General features: G+C 49.6%; 1 protein-coding gene across 1 annotated transcript in view; it reads left to right on the forward strand.

Moving 5' to 3' along the window:
- Nucleotides 1-18,825, forward strand: part of LOC144770766 (ly6/PLAUR domain-containing protein 3-like) — a 181,407-nt gene that overhangs the window by 81,949 nt on the left and 80,633 nt on the right. Inside the window, exon 4 of the mRNA XM_078655515.1 lies at nucleotides 3,497-3,643. Within this exon, the coding sequence (XP_078511641.1) occupies nucleotides 3,497-3,643 (147 nt within the window). The remainder of the gene's footprint in view (nucleotides 1-3,496; nucleotides 3,644-18,825) is intronic.

Here is an 18,825-nt window from a genome sequence, read left to right on the forward strand (position 1 = left end):
GGTGGCCCAGTACCAATTGGTAAATGCACCTAAAGTACATGGTTGTCAATTTAGAGAGAGAACAGCTAGGCTGTGGGTCTGATTAGCAGGCCCACAGCCAGGGAAAGTCGTAAACCAGTGAAGCAAAAAGCAAAAATCTGGGGTGACCATAGGATTGCAGACCCCACTCTCCTACAGGGATTAGTCAATTGAACGCATTTTTAGGGGACACAGCACACACGGTGAGTGCTGGACGTCAGCGCCCTGGTGTACTGAGTCTTTACAACAGAAATAAAATCCAGCAGAAAGTGGGGATGGTTGATTACGCAAAAAGGGCACTTCCTTACACAGTGTATGTCCTTTCTGACCTGCTTATCCTTGATCTTGTTGATGGAGATCTAAAACTGCCACACCGTCCATGATTCCGTCAGCAAACAGACCCAGGGGGATTTCTGCCCATATATCAAAATCTCTCACTATTATAAAATGATCATGCTCCGAAGATAAAGGAAGTATAGCATGTAAAAAAAGGTTGCTAAAGGATTCAATTTGATCCGGCGGTCAATAGCGAATTATACTGCTCAGAAGCCCAGAGGCAGGGAATGCAGTTGAGAAACTTGGAAGATCACGAAGGGGAAGTCCACTAATGTGAGTTTTCTCATCCTGTACTAGGCATCCACTATTACTGCCACTCCACCACCATATCTGAGAAAGCGTTGGAGAAGAAGACTACTACATCCTGTGCAGATATTACTGCTATATGTCAGGAATATGTATTCAAGAACATGTATCAGTAACAAAAAGAACATCCAACCTACTCTTATGTCAGTAGCTCGTAGACCTCTGTGGCTTGTTTAACCACCGACTGAGCATTTATGAGTGTACACTTCAGATAGTGCTTGGCCTGAGCTTTCCCTTTGCTACCTGATAAGGTGACGTCTTAAAATACTGCATGTCCTTGCCTTTTTTCCTGACTTGTGCCTTATCTAGCTGAAATGGCGACTAAGAGAAGCTGTTCATGAGATCTGTCCCTCACTGACCTTCCCAAATCAACTGTCTGTATATAGAAAATACGCATTAGAATTAGGCCATACATTCTTGCCACCTATCAATTTATCAATGGCCAGCTACTCACTGCAGAGGTTAAGCAACTCCTTTCTTGAGAACCTCACTCGGATGTGAGCAGCCAAGTCTGGAGATAGATGGACATCATGACTGGCACTGAGTGTGGTTTGGTATAGGTGGGCATGCCTTCAATACACTAACGACATGCCCACTATGCGCAGCCACTCAAAAATCCTGTTCTTATAGTCTCCTTCCAGCCTACACATCTGTGAACACAAATACAAGAATGCCTACCTAAAACGGCATCTAGCCTTTTCTTTCTGACCTCATGAAAAAATAGCGGCAAGGCGGTCCGGTGCGTACTCCACGTCGGTCTGTATTACTCAGGTAGTTGCCTTCCAGAGATGTTTCTTCTGCTTGCACCCAACTAAACCACTCCTGCACAAAGAGCAAACAGGTTATGGAGAGGATAGTTTTTGTGCAGAATGCACGTACATGCAAAGAGAAACTTACAATGAGAAATAAAGATATTTTTCCTTTTTATTCCAGCCTCAGGGAGTTGCTGGATTTTGAAGGAAATCCATCTTTACACGTCTTTGCAGATATGAGGTTGTATCAAAATCCATGGGTGGATGCATGGGACACTTTGGCACCACTCATGCAATGTCTCGCTGATGCAGAGTAATGCAAGGCAGTGTGAAATGCACTCTTTTACCTTTTTTAAGCAGGCAACAGAAGGAGCCATTTGCATTTCTTCGTAAATACCAAAAAAGATTTAGCATCAGGTCTGTGTTACAAATTAACAGAAACCTGGCAAATAATCTTTGTAAATCTGGGCCCTATTTCCTACAGTGAAGTGCAGCCACCAAGAACAATGTGGGAAAGAGTTTCAGGAGAGGGTCCATCATACACATACAATTCTTGTTAAGGAGGGCATGCAGCCGGCCCTCCGCCCCCCAAAAGACACCAGCCAGCCCACCATCTCCAACTGTATACCGACCACGACCGAAGACACCGCCTCGACTATGAAAGGCACCCACCGACCCTTGCCCTCCTCACATCTACCACAGACCCGCGGCCACCGTCGACTCAAACAACAACACACCATCAACACCACCTTCAAAACTGGCACCTTCCCTGACATCTGGAAGCGCGCAGAAGTCAGGCCCCTGCTCAAGAAGCCCACCTACAAGATCTACTGGCCAAACTCGCCCCTTTCCTTTGCAGCCAAAGCTGCAGAGAAAACAGTCAACAGGGAACTGACTCATTTCTTATAAGACAACGCCATCTTCGACCCATTCCAATCCGGACTGTGAAGCAACCACAGTACCAAGACCACCCTACACACTGCCACAGACGATATTCGCACCCTACTGGACCAAGGCCACTCAGCCCTCATCCTACTCGACCTGTCGGAGGCCTTCAACACTGTCTCTCACCGAACACTAGTCGCCAGACTAGTCACCAGATGGAACGAAGCTGGCACACAAGGAACAGGCCTGGATCCGATCATTCCTAACCAGAAGAAGCCAAAGAATCAGACTGCCACCCTATCTCCCCGATCCCACGAAAATCACCTGTGGAGTCTGACAGAGTCCCACAGGGGTCCTCACTGAGCCCGACCCTCTTCAACATCTACATGGCCCCCATCACAGCCATCGTCTGACAACATGGTCTCAACATTCTAAATATTTCAAACAAATCCCTGCGGTGAAACATGTCCTTCAAACATCTTTAGCTCTTGTTGATAAAGAATAAGATGAGAGAAAACCTATGATAAAATACTTAGGGCCTGATTACGAGTTTGATGGATGGGATACTCCATAAACATGATAGATATCCCGTCGGCTGTATTTCAATTCCATTATATCCTATGGAACTTGAAATATGGCAGACAGGATATCTGTCACGTTTGTAACGGAGTATCCGATCCCTCAAACACGTCATCAGGCCTTAATGGGAAAGGGTAGTCAATCACAAATTTGAACCAAGGTATTTTAGCCTAGTTGTCTATATGGACCACATATTCTAGATTGAACAGTGTAGAATGCATAATGATAGTGGCGCAATGACATCATTACTGGAGATGTACTGTGTGGTCCACAGTATAAATTGATGTTTCTTAAATGTGACCCAGATTTTCCTGCCTGGGACCTGATTCACAAAGCTTAGGTAAGTCACCTCTATTCATGGAATAATGTTTTGTGGCTCCGGTCTTTCCAAAGGTTAATTGGGGTTTAAAACCCTGTAGCAAAGAGAGCATAAATCTCTTTGCTCTGATGTAATATATTGCTAGTGAAACAGAGTTTGCTATAAGAATCCCTAACACTGGAGCTACCGGTTTGCCCAGCGTTGTCCTTACTAGTGCCTTGTGTGTTCAGACAGCGCTGATATAAACATGCTATGTTGTCTTGGGATGATAAGAAACATGTTTCTATTTCTTTCCTTTCAGAAAACAGAACTCAAGACCTCAGTAATCTTGAATGTTACTCCTGCGTCAGTACCTCGAAGGACCAGTGCTCCCCACAGAACGCTGCTGTTGTGAGATGCCTAGATGAATCTCCAAGCTGCTTTGAAGGGAATGGCACCATAATCCTAGGTAAAGCCCCTTCGCTTGTACTCAGAATCCTTACCGAGCACCAGAGATTAGCTTTACAGTTCATTAGTATATGTTATGTTATGTTAAAATGTTTCTAAAGCGCTCGAATACCCATAGGTGTCTTGGCGCTGTTTGAGTGGCAGTCAGGCGAGCGTAATTGGTGCTGAGAGTAATTATGCACCTAAGAATTGAAAAGCCAGGTTTTTATTAGCTTCCTGAAACTCAACAGCGTTGGAGCTGCCTTATGTTTATAGGTAAACTGTTCCACAGGGCAGGGGTTTCAGTGGTAAAACAACTGCCTCCCCATTTTTGTCTCTTGTACCTGGAGCAGGGCATTGTCATGGCCTTTTTAGAGCGAAGTTCTCTATTAGGAACATACCATTAAATCATTTTTTTATATAGCAGGGCTTTGAAAGTAAGGCATAATGCCTTAAATTAGATACGGTTTGCAACCGTCAGCCAATGCAATTCCTGGATGGCAAATGAAACTGGGTGGGATTTAGGCAAGTTGAAGACAAGCCTGGCTGCCGAATTCTGTACACTCTGACGTTTCTTCATATGTTGTTTTTGAAGTTTGGCAAGAAGACCATTGCAGTAGTCCAATTTCGATAAGATCAATAAAAAGAGACAACTGTCATAGGAATAAACTGAAGAATCTTTTTAATGCTGTCCGAGACAACCAACCTGATTTGTTTATTAAAACTTAAATTGTCGTCTATTATTATGCCCAGATTTCTTGCTTTTTGTACAGGAGTGGGAGGAGTTCCCATCTCTGTTGGCCAGCATGCTGGGTTCCAAAAAGGGGGGTGGGCAACAGGGGCGCAGCGGCGGGAACGGGAGGAAGAGCAGGGTATAGAAGGCAACAGAAGACACACTCAGCAAAAAACCGTTACACATTTGTCAAGCTATAAAACCCAAACATAAGACCTTTAAGGCCTCCCCATGTCAAATGATGAAACAGTTCAGGCAAGCATCCACCAACCCTCAGCAAATACAGTCACACACACAGCACCTTACCTCACAGTCATCACAAATACCAGCTCTCATTGCAACAACTTTAGCCAACATCTTCAATGACCTTTTCAGCACAGGTATCTTTCCTGATCTTTGGAAAAGGGCCGCTCTTGAAGAAGACAAATTTAGACCTGGATAATACAGCCAATTACCGTCCCATCTCCAGGTTACCTTTTCCGGCCAAATTGGTGGAAAAACTGATAAACACATAACTATCAAAGTTTATTGAGGATAATCATCTGTTAGATCCTTCTCAGTTCGGCTTTAAGGCCGAACACAGCACCGAGACGGCTCTAATAAAAACAACAGATGAGCTAAGAACTATCCTGGATAAAGGGGTCTCTGCAGCACTTATGCTTTTGGACTTGTCGATGGCCTTTGATACGGTTGACCATGTCACTCTTGTCAACTGTCTCAGTAAATTGGGCATTGCCGACAAAGCATTGGCTCTACTCCAATCATCCCTGACTAACAGAAACCATTCAGTTACGTTGGAGAATTTTTCTTCCCGTTCCTTTTTACTCCCTTGTGAGGTTCCACAGGGATTATCTTTGAGTCCTCTGCTTTTTAATATTTATGTTTCAGAACTTGCCCCTCTGATTAGATCTTTTGGTTTTTCCCCTCTGTCTTATGCAGACGACACCCAAATTGTGGTGGCAGCCTCGAACAACATAGATGCTACTTCCTCCTAGTTGCACAACTGTATGACAGCAGTCAGTAGCTGAATGAAAATGCACTGTCTCAAGCTAAATGCTGAGAAAACCGAGGTTATACTCTTTGGCAACAACCCTTCTTTTTTTTAACTGTTTTTGCTGATTGTGTCCCCTTTTGCCTTCTGTACCCCGCTCTTCCTCCCATTCCCGCTGCTGCGTCCCCTGCAGCCCGCCCCCGCTCACCCATTCGCCGCCCGCTCCCACCTGCTCCTCCCTCCCACCTCCCCCTATATGGCGGTTGGTGAGGAAAATTACCCTTGACCCTGTTTTTCAGGTTAGGCCGCTCCCCACGCCGCACAGCACCAACTGTGTGTCGTGCCCCCAAGCCCCGCTGCTGCCGCTGCTGGTAGTTCGAGGCTCACTGCTCATTACGCTCGTTCTGCCTTCTATGTCTGTGCCTGTGCTTGGTATTTATATTATTGTATTCGCCTTTGTTCTGTTGCCCGTATCTTTTTTGTACAGTTTTTTGCTGATTGTGTCCCCTTTTGCCCTATGTACCCTGTTCTTCCTCCCGTTCCCGCCGCTGCGTCCCCTGCGACCTGACCCCCCTGCTCGCCTATTTGCCGCCCCGCTCCCGCCTCTCAGCTGCTCTTCCTTTCCACCTCCCCTTATATGGCGGCTGCTGAAGGCAAGCCCGTCTGCACCCGTCCGCGCCTGGACCGTGGCCGGCGCCAGACACCCTGGTGCCAACAAACGCCACAACGCCCATCACCGCTCCGATGCCAGCACCCTCCACGTACTCTACACCAGACAATCACACACCTGTTTCCTGGCCTCCCCAAAGCACACCCAACGACCCTTCTCCTGGCAGAACTGCAACTTCACCAGCATCCGAACCGCCAATCCACCCACCGAGAAAGAACGCAACCACCTCAGATGCATTCTACTCAACACCTTCTCCACCCGCAAACACGCCGTCGAACTCTGGGACCTACTCGACTCCACCTCCCCAGATGTCGCCTTCCTGACAGAGACCTGGATGAACCCCTCCTCGGCACCTGACATCGCCATCGCCATAGCCATCCCTGACGGCTACAAGATCACCCGCAGGGACCGCAACAACGGAACATTAGGAGGTATCACCATCGTCCACAAGAACACTCTCTGAGTCTCGACCAACACTGACAACACCCTCAGCACCGCCAAACACATGCACTTCCAGATCCACACCGATCCCAACACCACCCTCAGAGGAACCCTCATCTACAGACCCCGGCCACAGTTGAGCGACTCCATCACTGATTTGGTCAGTACACATGTCCTCGCCTCCACAGACTACGTCCTCCTCGGGGACCTGAACTTCCACCTCAAGAACAACACCAACTCCACCACCTTCATTGACAACATCGCCAACCTCGGACAACACCACTCTGCTGGCCACACGCTTGACCCCATCTTCTCCACAAGCTCCCAAGTCCCCTTCAGCCACACCACCAAACTCCATTAGACCGACCATCGCTGCATCCACTTCACCTTTAGAAACCCACCACACACCACCGCACCCAACAGATCCCTCGCGGCTGCTGGAGTAAAGTCACCGAAGACCAGCTAAACACCTCCCTTGCCCGAAGCCCACCAGTTGACCCCACTGACCCAGACATCGCCACCCGCAACCTCAGACAGTGGATCGATGACTGCGCCAACACTCTCGCCCTGACCAAGAAACCCTCCAACTGACACACCAACAAGAAAACCAGCTGGTTCACCGGGGACCTTCAGGACTCCAAGCAAACCTGCCAAAAACTATAGAAGAATTGGCACTGTGAACAAACAGACAGCTATGCAGCCCACAAGAACGCCACCCCCCCAGACACCATCACCTCATCAGATCCGCCAAAAGGGCCTACTTCAAAGAAAGCCTAGACAGCAACGCACACAACAGCAAAGAGCTCTTCAACATCGTGAAGGCACTCTCCAACCCCAGCTCCAACATTAACAACATCCCACCTTCGCAAGACCTGTGCGACTCCCTAGCCACATTCTTCCACCACAAGATCGCAGACATCCATGACAGCTTCAACACCATGACTGCCCGACAGCCCCCGAGACCTCCGACACCACAGCCACCAACAACACCGATCCCCTCCTCACCTGGACCAACATAAACAACAACAACACCATCAAAATCATTAACACCATCTATTCTGGCCCTCCATCAGACCTATGCCCACACCACATTTCAACAAAGCCAGTGCCACCATCGCACCCCATCTATGCAAGGCCATCTCCTTCGAGACAGCAACCTTCCCGGAGAGCTGGAAGCACGCCAAGATCAACGCCCTACTCAATAAACCCAAGCCTGACCCAAAGGACTTCAAGAACTTCCGACCCATCTCCCTGCTCCCGTTCCCAGCGAAGGTCATCGAGAAGATCGTCAACAGATAACTGACCCGCTACCTCAAGGAGAACAGCATCCTAGACCTGTCTCAGTCCGGGTTCTGCAGCAAACACAGCACAGAAACTGCTCTCATCGCCGCCACCGATGACATCAAGGCCCTGCTGGACAATGGCAAAACTGCGGCTCTAATCCTCGTGGACCTGTCAGCCACCTTCGGCACTGTTTGCCACCGCATCCTACACACACGCCTCCACGACGCTGGGATCCGAGACAAAGCTATGGAATAGACCACCTCCTTTCTCTCTGGCAGAACCCAGAGCGTCCACCTCCCCTCTTTCCTTTTCGAAGCCACCAAGATCATCTGCGGAATACCCCAGGATTCGTCCCTCACCCAACATTGTTCAACATCTACTTGGCACCGCTCGCCCACGTCACCCGATTGCACGACTTCAACATCATCTTCTACGCCGACGACACCCAGCTGATCCTCTCCCTCACCAAGGACCCCCTCACCACCAAAACCAACCTCCATGAAGGAATGCAAGCCCTTGCCGAGTGGATGAAGAACAGCTGCCCGAAGTTGAACTACGACAAGACAGAAAACCTCATCCTCGGCTCCACCCCCTTGGCCTGGGACGAGTCCTGGTGGCCGACCGCACTGGGAACAGCACCAACACCCACCAACCATGCGCGCAACCTGGGGTTCATCCTCGATTCTAATCTCTCCATGACAAAACAGCTCAACGCCGTCTCGTCCTCCTGCTTCAACACCCTCCGCATGCTCTGCAAGATCTACAGGTGGATCCCCACCGAAACAAGAAGAACGGTCAGTCAGGCCCTCGTCAGCAGCAGGTTGGACTACAGAAACGCCCTCTATGCAGGAGCCTCGGCCAAACTCCTGAAACAACTACAATATACAGAACGCCTCTGCACACCTGATCCTCGACATCCCTCCCCGCAACCACAGCACACCCCACCTGAGAGACCTACACTGGCTTCCCGTCAAAAAGAGGATTACCTTCAAGCTCCTCACCCACACGCACAAGGCAATCCACAACACCGGACCGGCATACCTCAACAGACGACTCACCTTCTACACCACCAGCTTCGCTCCGCCGACCTCGCCCTCGCCATCGTCCCCCGCATTCAAAGGGCAACCTCCGGTGGCAGATAATTCTCCCACTTCGACGCCAAGACCTAGAACACCCTCCCCATCCTCCTAGGGCAGACCTAGGACCTGCTAACCTTCAGGAGACTACTCAAGACCTGGCTGTACGAGCAGTAGCAGCGCCTTGAGACCCTCACGGGTAAGTAGTGTTAACAATGTTCTGATTGATTGAAGGAAAGAGACGAAAGTGGTCACTAATGTGGGTATAAGGTTGAGAACGACCCATGCAGAGTTTTCATGCGGGCGCCCGATTGCAAGTTTTCGGCTCCTCTCACCTCATGAAATTGATGATGGGGGACCAAAGCAGGATACTGTTTCTTACGTTCAGGCATACCGAGTAGTGAGAATCTCGGATATGGAAAGCACAAAACACCTCCAGAGTCAGCATTGTGGTGAAAGCGCTGCCTGCTTCCCGTTATCTTGGCAGAGAAACTTGAACACCTTACAAAGATGGCGGCACGTAAAATACGCAGCGCTGGGTGGCTCCCAGTGCGTTGCAGTGACCAAGCGTCCCAGTGCAGCACACGAAGCTGCCTAGCAACAAAGACTTGACGTGAGGGGAGCATGCGCTGAAGAATGGAGGTAGGAATGCGCGTAACAGAACAACAAAATTGTTTGCATTCCAACTGGGAAAATAACAGTTTCAACGGTCAAGCAGCAGCCTGGATGTTGGATTCTGAGCAGAATTCATCTAGGGAAAAAAAACTCACCATGGTGGCATTGTCAGGGGAAGTGTAACAAGACACAAAGGAGGAATGTATGCAAGAAACACACACAAAAATACCTGGAGCGGTAGGCAAACGGACAGCAATAGTTTATCTTGGCAGGGAGGAGAAGTCCAGGTCAGCGCGATGACCTGTAGGCATTCCTCTTCTGACAACGACATAAAATGTGTCCAAAGAGTCAATTGCCTCAAATGTTATCCCTCACAAGTATACAGCAGATTTGCGTCCCACGAGCACAGGAACCTTGTAGATGAAGGGTGATTCCAGCACGATGTATGAGGCAAAGGTTGAAGCCTTTACACATTAGATGATGCCACCTCAGAAATAGGTCGTGAACCAACACAGCAGTCAACACTAGTGCAACCCCAAACGAAAGTCAGCAGAATGTGCACAGTCACACAATGTAGGGAGAGCATTCCAACAGTGTCAGCCACACAGTTACAAGACAGACACTGGAAACTCCCATACTGCTTAATGTAGAATGGAGACAGACCTTCCACAACCACATCCTCTTACCACAGTTTTGAAATATTGGTGGAATAGACAGGTGACTGAAAGTTGTAGAAAGCATACAACAGGCTGTAGAGATAAATCCTATGTCCAAATATTGTAGAGTACATAGGCACAGCACCCCTGGGCTAGGGCTGTACCATGGTGAGGACACTGATTGGGCTGAACGGCGTAATGCTTCATCTTACTTGTATTGTTGTCTTCTTTTCTGTGTAAAAGATGTTTCTTCTTTGTTGTCGTCATTTTGGTTCTGCGAGGAACACACATATTTCTGCTTCATGTTTCTGTGGATACCTCCTTGTGTACTTCTTCTGGTTGTCGCAACTGTAGTCTCTGTGGATTGTGCCATCTCCAGGTCCTGTTTTTCTTTGACAGGTCTCTGAAGAACAGATGTAACACGTAGATTCTTAACCAAGTCGTCGCCAATAAAATGTAGTGAGGAGGTCACACGCAGGAAGGTAGTATTTAAAGATCATTTAAACAAGCAGGTAACATGTTGAATAGTTCAGAACAACAAGTAGATAAGTTGTGAAGGAGAGCACCACCAGGAGCAGCCTGTACACTGCTCAGCCCGTGCTAAACTGTCCCTTCACCTCTCTGTGTTCCAGCATTCCGAGGCACATCAAGAAACCCAACATTCTATGGAGCACAGAGCACAGGCACTGGCTGAGCAGGAGGTTTAAAATACATTACATAACAAATGAAGGATATTACACAGTTGTTCAGAAAGGGGCCACATCAGCCTAGGATCATGTCGGAGCCACCAATTGGACATCATATGTGAGACAAAGATACAGTAGAGGCAAACGTATGTGTCTTTGCAGTGTAATATCAATTCTGCATATATCATTCCAATGACGACCAAGCTTATCTCTCATGTGGTGAGGACGTACTGTGTAAGCCCCAGCTCTATCAGGAATCAGGATTGGAGGGGAAGGAGCTACACCCCAGTTCAAGATGGTAGCTCATTGAAGGAGCTGCAGCAACAAAGACGATTCATGACAGCTTTCCCTGCAAACGGAGGGTCTTTTCTTGTAATTAAGGAGCAGGTGACACATGGGAGGGTCACATGCAGAACCCCCTACCCCCCCCTCTGCCCCCATATCTGCCATTGACCACCACTGAAAGCAGTGATTCTTGGCATCTTTCTACCCTCTCCCACCCCATCAGCAGTCTAGCTGCCGATCACTCGGATTCCTTCCCAGGGTGTGCAGGTCGGACCCGAGTTCAGCAGCAACTAGTAAGCATCTAAGGCAGGTTTTGCAAGGCTGTGTTACTCTGTTGTCTCATAGAAGACATCAGAGATTTGCCAATCTGTAGGCTGCTAGATTGTGTTAGAATTACGCAGATTGGCTAGCATGTTTTAGAGACTTACAAGAATGTGAATTTACTTGTCATTATGTGCTGGATACAGTGTACAACGATTTTGTTATGTTCTCTGAAGAACGTTCTAGTAATGCCCTCATAATGACTTTTCCATTGATTAAGAAGTTGGTTAGCTTAGTCGTTTAGGGATCTGCTAATAAGACCTGTGTGCGAACTGCAAGTCAGGCCATAATAGTGATGGGCTCACTCGACCGTTCATTCTTCCCCAGTCAGTAAGATGAATGGCACCGTGGCCTGGAGGTTTCAGACCAGGGCTGAATGCTGAGATACTGCACCAGCCGTTAGTGACAGCGAATCAATTTCTAAAAAGAAGCACTGGCATAGCCAATAGGTCTCGCCTTTGAATCTTTATAAGTATGTAGCAGTGCAGCATATTATCTGGTGAATGCTGCATATAGATGGCGTCCTCACAAGGGCCATAGAATGAAGAGAACAAGATAACATTCAGTCCCCACAGAAATGGGAAAAGAAGTCCAGGTAATTAGTCCAGAAAACAAATAAAAAAATGGGACGAGGATCACATACGTCCCTCATAGGGGCAAAAAGAAGCCTAGATACAGATAAAAGGATCACTACATCAGGGAAACGAGAATTACATTTCTCCTTTATAAATTGTGTATGCCACTGGGGGCAGTGCGGGACTTTGCGGGGAAAGCACGGAGGCATGGGACGCTCTTCCAGCGATGGCTTCGAGCCAGCTGCAGCTTCAATCAGTGGCGTGGGCAAAGCTGCAGCGCCATCCCGGCAGCTGCGCCCAGGGTCGAAGCACTTGAGCGGGGCCAGGCGGGGGTTTACCGAGTTGGCGGGAAGTCGTGCTAAAGCATCCTCCCCCTCCCCCCCCCCAATAGTCCACGGCCAGCTGTTGCTGTGTGGGTTGCTTGCGTGTAGGGTGACCAACCGTCCGAAAATTTCACGAACAGTCCGTAATTTTGGCCGTCTGTCCGTTGTCCGTGAAGGATTCTTTAACGGACGCCATTTGCCCGTAATTTTAACCAGGCACAGCTTCCATCCACCTCCCTTCTTGACACCGATGCTGTTCCAAAGCTCAGATACCCCGCAGCATTGGAGAGGTACAGCGGGATGGCAACCCTCACACCTTCAGCCCTTGACTTCAGCCCTTGATGAGCTGGCTCATGCTTGAAGGTGACAGAGGGGGGCTGCAGCTTCAGGAGCAGGGGGCATCTATTCAGAAGGGCTCAGCTCAAAATTAATATGGAAAGGTGGGCGAGTAAGTAAGTGAAGTGAAGGGACGGGTGAATGGCTGGATGAATTAGTGAAAGGGTGAATGGATGAATGAAAGTTTGAATAAATGGATAATGAGAGGATTGATGGATTGATGAGTGAGGGGAAGGATGGATGAGAGAAAATGTAAATAGCTGGATGTATGGGTGGAAGGGTAGCTGGATGATGGATGAGGAGAACGATGGATGAGGGGGAAGGATGGATGGATGAGTGGAAGGATGGATGGATGAGGGGAAGGATGGATGTATGGATGGATGAAAGGAAGGATAGATGAGGGGAAGGATGGATGGATGGAGGGGAAGGATGGATGGATGAGGGGAAGGAAGGATGGATGGATAAGGGGAAGGATGGATGAGGGGAATGATGGATGGATGAGGGGATGGATGGAGGGGAAGGATGGATGGATAGATGGATGAGGGGAAGGATGGATGATGGATGAGGGGAAGGATGGATGAAGGGAAGGATGGATGGATGAAGGGAAGGATGGATGGATGAGTGGAAGGATGGATGAAGGGAAGGATGGATGGATGGATGAAGGGAAGGATGGATGGATAGATTGATGAGGGGAAGGATGGATGATGGATGAGGGGAAGGATGGATGATGGATGAGGGGAAGGATGGATGATGGATGAGGGGAAGGATGGATGGATGAGGGGAAGGATGGATGGATGAGGGGAAGGATGGATGAAGGGAAGGATGGATGGATAAGGGGATGGATGGAGGGGAAGGATGGATGGATGATCAGGGAAAGGATGGGTGGATGATGAGGGGGTGGGTGAAAGGAGGGATGGATGGATGGATGATGAGGGGAAGGATGGATGGATGATCAGGGGAAGGATGGGTGGATGATGAGTGGGTGGGTGAAAGGATGGATGGAGAGTGGGTGAAAGGATGGATGATGAAGGGATGGATGGATGATGAGGAGATGGATGGATGATGAGGGGGTGGGTGAAAGGATGGATGGATGGATGATGAGGGGAAGGATGGATGATGAGGGGGTGGATGGATGATGAGGGGGTGGATGGATGATTTGGGGGTGGATGGATGATGAGGGGGTGGATGGATGATGAGGGGAAGGATGGATGGATGGATGGATGATGTGGGGGTGGGTGAAAGGATGGATGATGAGGGGAAGGGTGGATGGATGGATGATGTGGGGGTGGGTGAAAGGATGGATGATGAGGGGAAGGATGGATGAATGATGAGGGGGTGGGTGAAAGGATGGATTGATGGATGATGAGGGGAAGGATGGATGGATGATCAGGGGAAGGATGGGTGGATGATGAGGGGAAGGATGGGTGGATGATGAGGGGAAGGATGGGTGGATGAGGGGAAGGATGGATGAAGGGAAGGATGGATGGATAAGGGGATGGATGGAGGGGAAGGATGGATGGATGATCAGGGAAAGGATGGGTGGATGATGAGGGGGTGGGTGAAAGGATGGATGGATGGATGGATGATGAGGGGAAGGATGGATGGATGATCAGGGGAAGGATGGGTGGATGATGAGTGGGTGGGTGAAAGGATTGATGGAGAGTGGGTGAAAGGATGGATGATGAGGGGATGGATGGATGATGAGGAGATGGATGGATGATGAGGAGATGGATGGATGATGAGGGGGTGGGTGAAAGGATGGATGATGAGGAGAAGGGTGGATGGATGATGAGGGGGTGGGTGGATGAGTGAAATGATGAATGGATGGATTCATAAGTGCATGGGTGAATGAATGTACGTGTGAGTGAAAGGGTGGATGTAAGGATGGATGAGTGAGTGAAAGGGAGGGTAGATGGACAAAAGGATGAATAGATGTGTGAAGGAGTGAAATGATAGATGGATGAGTGATAGGGTCAATGGATGGAATCATGAGTGGATGAGTAGATGGATGGATGGATGGGTGGGTGGATGGATGGATGGAAGGATGGCTAAGTGAAAGGGTCGATGGAGAGAGAAAGGGAGGATGGATGGATGACTAAAAGAGTGGATGGGTGGAAGGATTAGTAAGTGCAAGGATGGCTGGATTGGTGAAAGGGTAAATGGCTGGATGGATAAGTGAATGGATGGATGGGATGAAGAGTGGATGGATAAGTGTACAGATGGATAGGGTGAAAGAGTGGATGGATGGATAATGGATGGATGAGTGAAATGATGGATGAAGGGATGGATGAGTGAAATGATAGATGGAAGGATACATGATGGATAGGTTTGCAAATGGTTGAATATGTTTGGAAATGGCTGGGCTTAATTATATACTATTGCGCGACCTCTGATGTGTCTGTAAAACTTACCTATTGTCCTGAAGTTGTGTCCTGAATTTTGACTCCTGTCCTGAATTTGTGTCCTGAATTTTGACCCTTTGTCCTGAATTTTTACACTCACCGTCCTGAATTTGCACCAATGCCAGTTGGTCACCCTATGCGTGCCAAGCACATGTAGGTACCATTGCCGGCGTGCACGGCCTACGGACCCCCGCACAGGTACAGGTTGTGCAAGCTGTGTGGCCCTTCTCGGACCATGGGCGTGGTGCGGTGCTGCGGCTGATGGGGGATGGGTGCATGCTGTGTTGGGATGGCCTCCTATGCCCCAGCTGTTAAAGGAGAGCTGCGGTGGCCACGGGGGCCGTGAAGAAGCCCGCTGCAGTTGGCAGATTGTATTCTGGTGCGGGTAACCAGGGTTCGTGCCTTGTGGCCGCGCTAAGCACTTAATCTCCCGTGCCTGAATGGGTAGCAACCGGTGCTCAAGTAAAGCGCGCCAAGACCTGCGGGTCGAGTCACGCTATATAATAAGCAACTATTGGATAATTGGAAAGCAAAGCAAAGTGCCCGGAATAGCTCATTTCGGAAAACGTGGGACTAAAGAGCTAAAGGTTCACAGTTCGATCCTGGGTTCGGCAGAAGCCGTTCAAGACTAAATAATCATCATTACCATGCTAAGAAAAGTGAAAAATAACCCATCCACTTTTCGCCCGTGCCTGAAGGTGTAAGCAACCGGTGCTCATGTTAAGTGCGCCAAGACCTTTGTGTCGAGTGCGCGCTATATGAATAGACAATATTTGGAATGCAAATAAAAGTGCCCGAAATAGCTCAGTTCGGAGAGCGTTAGACTAAAGATGTATAGGTTCCCGGTTCTGTCCTGGGTGTTGGCAGAAGCCGTTTAGTGACCAATAATCATCCTTAACACGCTTAGAAACGTGGAAAATAAAGCATACACTTTACCCCGTGCCTGAATGTGTAGGCAACCGGTGCTCATGTAAAGCACTCCAAGAACTTCGGTCAAGTTCGCGGTATATAAATAGGCAATTACACGGAATGCTAATCACGTAATACCCCTTTGCCTGAAGGTGTAACCAGCCGGTGCTCATGTAAGCGCTCCAAGAACATCGGGCATGTTCGCGCTTCACAGATAGGCAATAATTTGAATGCAAATCACTCAATCCCCCGTGACTGGATGTGTCTGCAACCGGTGCTCATGTAAAGCCCTCAGCAGTGGTGGTGGAAGCAGGGAAGGTGTGATACTAAGCAGCGTTGTAGGTTCACACTAATCGTTGTTCTTTTAGGGAGGGGGAACAGACGGTCACTAGACGGTCGCTCCAGCCAGGAGCAAGTCGCAGCAGAAGCGTTCGAGGTAAACAAAGGATACAGAACGCTCCCCTCTCCTTTTCCACCTCCACCATTACCCCACCCCCGACCTTTCTCTTTTTACGCCCTTCAAGTCACCCCCCCCCCCCCATTTTAATCGCATTGCCTCCGGGGAGTTACCAGTATGGCAGATAAGTCCCTAATCTTTGTTTTATTTTCAGCATAGAGAAGCCACCCCCCCCACTCGCTGGCAAAGACGGTCATGGCTCCCCTTTCACAAGGTCAACCAGTAACCGACGTCCGAAACCGACATAAACGCTGGTCACGCTAGGGCAAGACAGGAAACAAAGAATTAAGTAAGTACTTGCGCTCACAACGGGGGAGGGGCTCGAAAAGAACATGGATGTGGAGATGTGTGGAACCCCCAGGTCAGCGGTAAGGCTCAAGGGGTCGTATATTCATGATCCTTTATCCCTGCAGAACTTGAGGAGGTTTCTGCACTACGAGCCTGAGCATGGATAGCCAGGGATCCCCTCCCTTCCTGTTTTCCCAACTCACCACAGTGGAAGAGTCTCAGCCCGGAACGTCGCAGGAAGCTATCTGGGCAGACTTTTGGGACATGGCAAAGTCTAGTGGAGTCTCCTGGGCCAAAGAGATGCCTGACGCCCAGGAACAAGCAGACTCTAGTGTAGTGGAGGATGTTCCTGCTGCTGCTACAGCAGTGCCAGTTGAGGCCACACAGGAGATGTCAAAGCGTGCTCGCCGGCCGACTAATAAGGAATTCCCGCCTGAGCTGCCAATCCAGAAGGTCAGGGTGATTACTCCCACACGAGCGGAGGTACCTGCGGTTATCCCGGCTGGCCCGCCACCACCAATCACAGTTAGCGACACAAACTCTGAGAAATTTGGTAAGATGATGGACTCCATGTTGAGCATCTTGGATGACTTTAAATCGCGCTTTGTGGACACAGTACATACCCCTACGCCTGTGGCCAAGGCTCCCAGTAGGGGGAGTGCACCATCCATTGTGCGAGTGTGGGGAGAAGTGGTGGATAATGCTCGTGCTCTGGAATTACCGGGCTTAGTAGCCAAGGGTGCAACAGGGATGCGCAGTGCAAACTACCATAGAGCGCGATCATAGGGAGGCCTCAGCCGGGAGTGGCAGCTCATCCACAAGCGCGCTACTATTTACTGCACCCACCTTACAGCGATCAGCAGCCCCCCATTACCCAGTCCCGGTCTGACAGACACAACTGCCCAACCATCAGGTAAATCCTTTGACGCTCCCAAGCCGGCGGCACTGGCCGAGACAGGCAAGGTAGACACAGGGTCTGCGGTGCCGCTCGTCACAGTAGCAGTGCTAAAATCTGGTTGCTGCTCCCTGGCCTGGGAGGTACCGCTGGCGGCTAAGGAAGGTATCTGGAGGCGGGAATTTGTGGACATCTTTACCCTGCTTAAGCACGGGGTTGAGGGTCAAGAGACTAGGAAAATGCGGGGGAAGGACGAAGACAAGAAGGTCAAATTCCAGACTTGGCCAGAGAAAACAATTAAGAACTGGGGGGATGCCTTCGCAATATTGGCAGCAGTGGTGTCTGAGAAATTTCCAGAGCAGGCCCCCGCTATGTGGCAGTACTCCTGCGTAATCCATGACGAGGCCGTAAAAACAGAGGGCATCGGGAGGTACAACTACAATCGCGAATTCCGAAAGACAATGGCAATGTGTCCAGACTTGAGCTGGGACCAAAAGGAAATCCAGCTCTCGGTGGAGCCATGGGGTAGTTTACAGCAAACGTCAAGGGCGCCACAAAAAAATAAAAGATGGCAAGGAAATGTCAAGGGACAGAAGTATGTGGCGAAGCGTCCTTTCCGACAGTCCTTTCGTGGAGGCCGGGCAGGTGGCCATCAAGTAAGGGGGGGTAAACGATTCAATTTGAATTCTTGTAGACTGTACGACGCAGGGTCCTGCTCATGGGGAAATGCCTGCAAGTTTGGACACATTTGCAGCAAGTGTGGCGCCGGTCACCCAGCAGCGTCCTGTGGCAGTAAGCCAGCTGCCAGCGAGCCAGACAAGTATCAGGACAAATAGCGCGGTCCCCTCCCATTCCCAACCCCCTACTTCCGCCAGAACATCACGGCACCATCAGCCCAGTTACCCCCTCATCTCCAGCAGCTACTCCTATTGAGGTCTCCTCTGGAAATGGCCCTTCACCTATTTGCATTGACACCCTCATCCCCATGCTCAGGGCGTACCCCAACACAAAGGACAGCAGGAACCTGGCTCAGGGTTTCATGGATGGCTTCAAGATCCCATACCTAGGGCCACTAGTGAGCAGGGATGCAGACAACCTGAGGTCATCCAGGGAACTTCCACAGGTGGTGCATGATAAGATCATGAAGGAGAAGGTCTTAGGGGAGGGTAGCAGGGCCATTTGACCCCCCCGGGAAAACTTCATGGTCTCTATGCTGGGTTGGTCCCCAAAAAAGAACCTGGGTCTTTCCGCCTCATTCATC

The sequence above is a fragment of the Lissotriton helveticus genome, chromosome 7 (assembly GCF_964261635.1).
Source record: "Lissotriton helveticus chromosome 7, aLisHel1.1, whole genome shotgun sequence".
Lineage (NCBI taxonomy): Eukaryota > Metazoa > Chordata > Amphibia > Caudata > Salamandridae > Lissotriton > Lissotriton helveticus.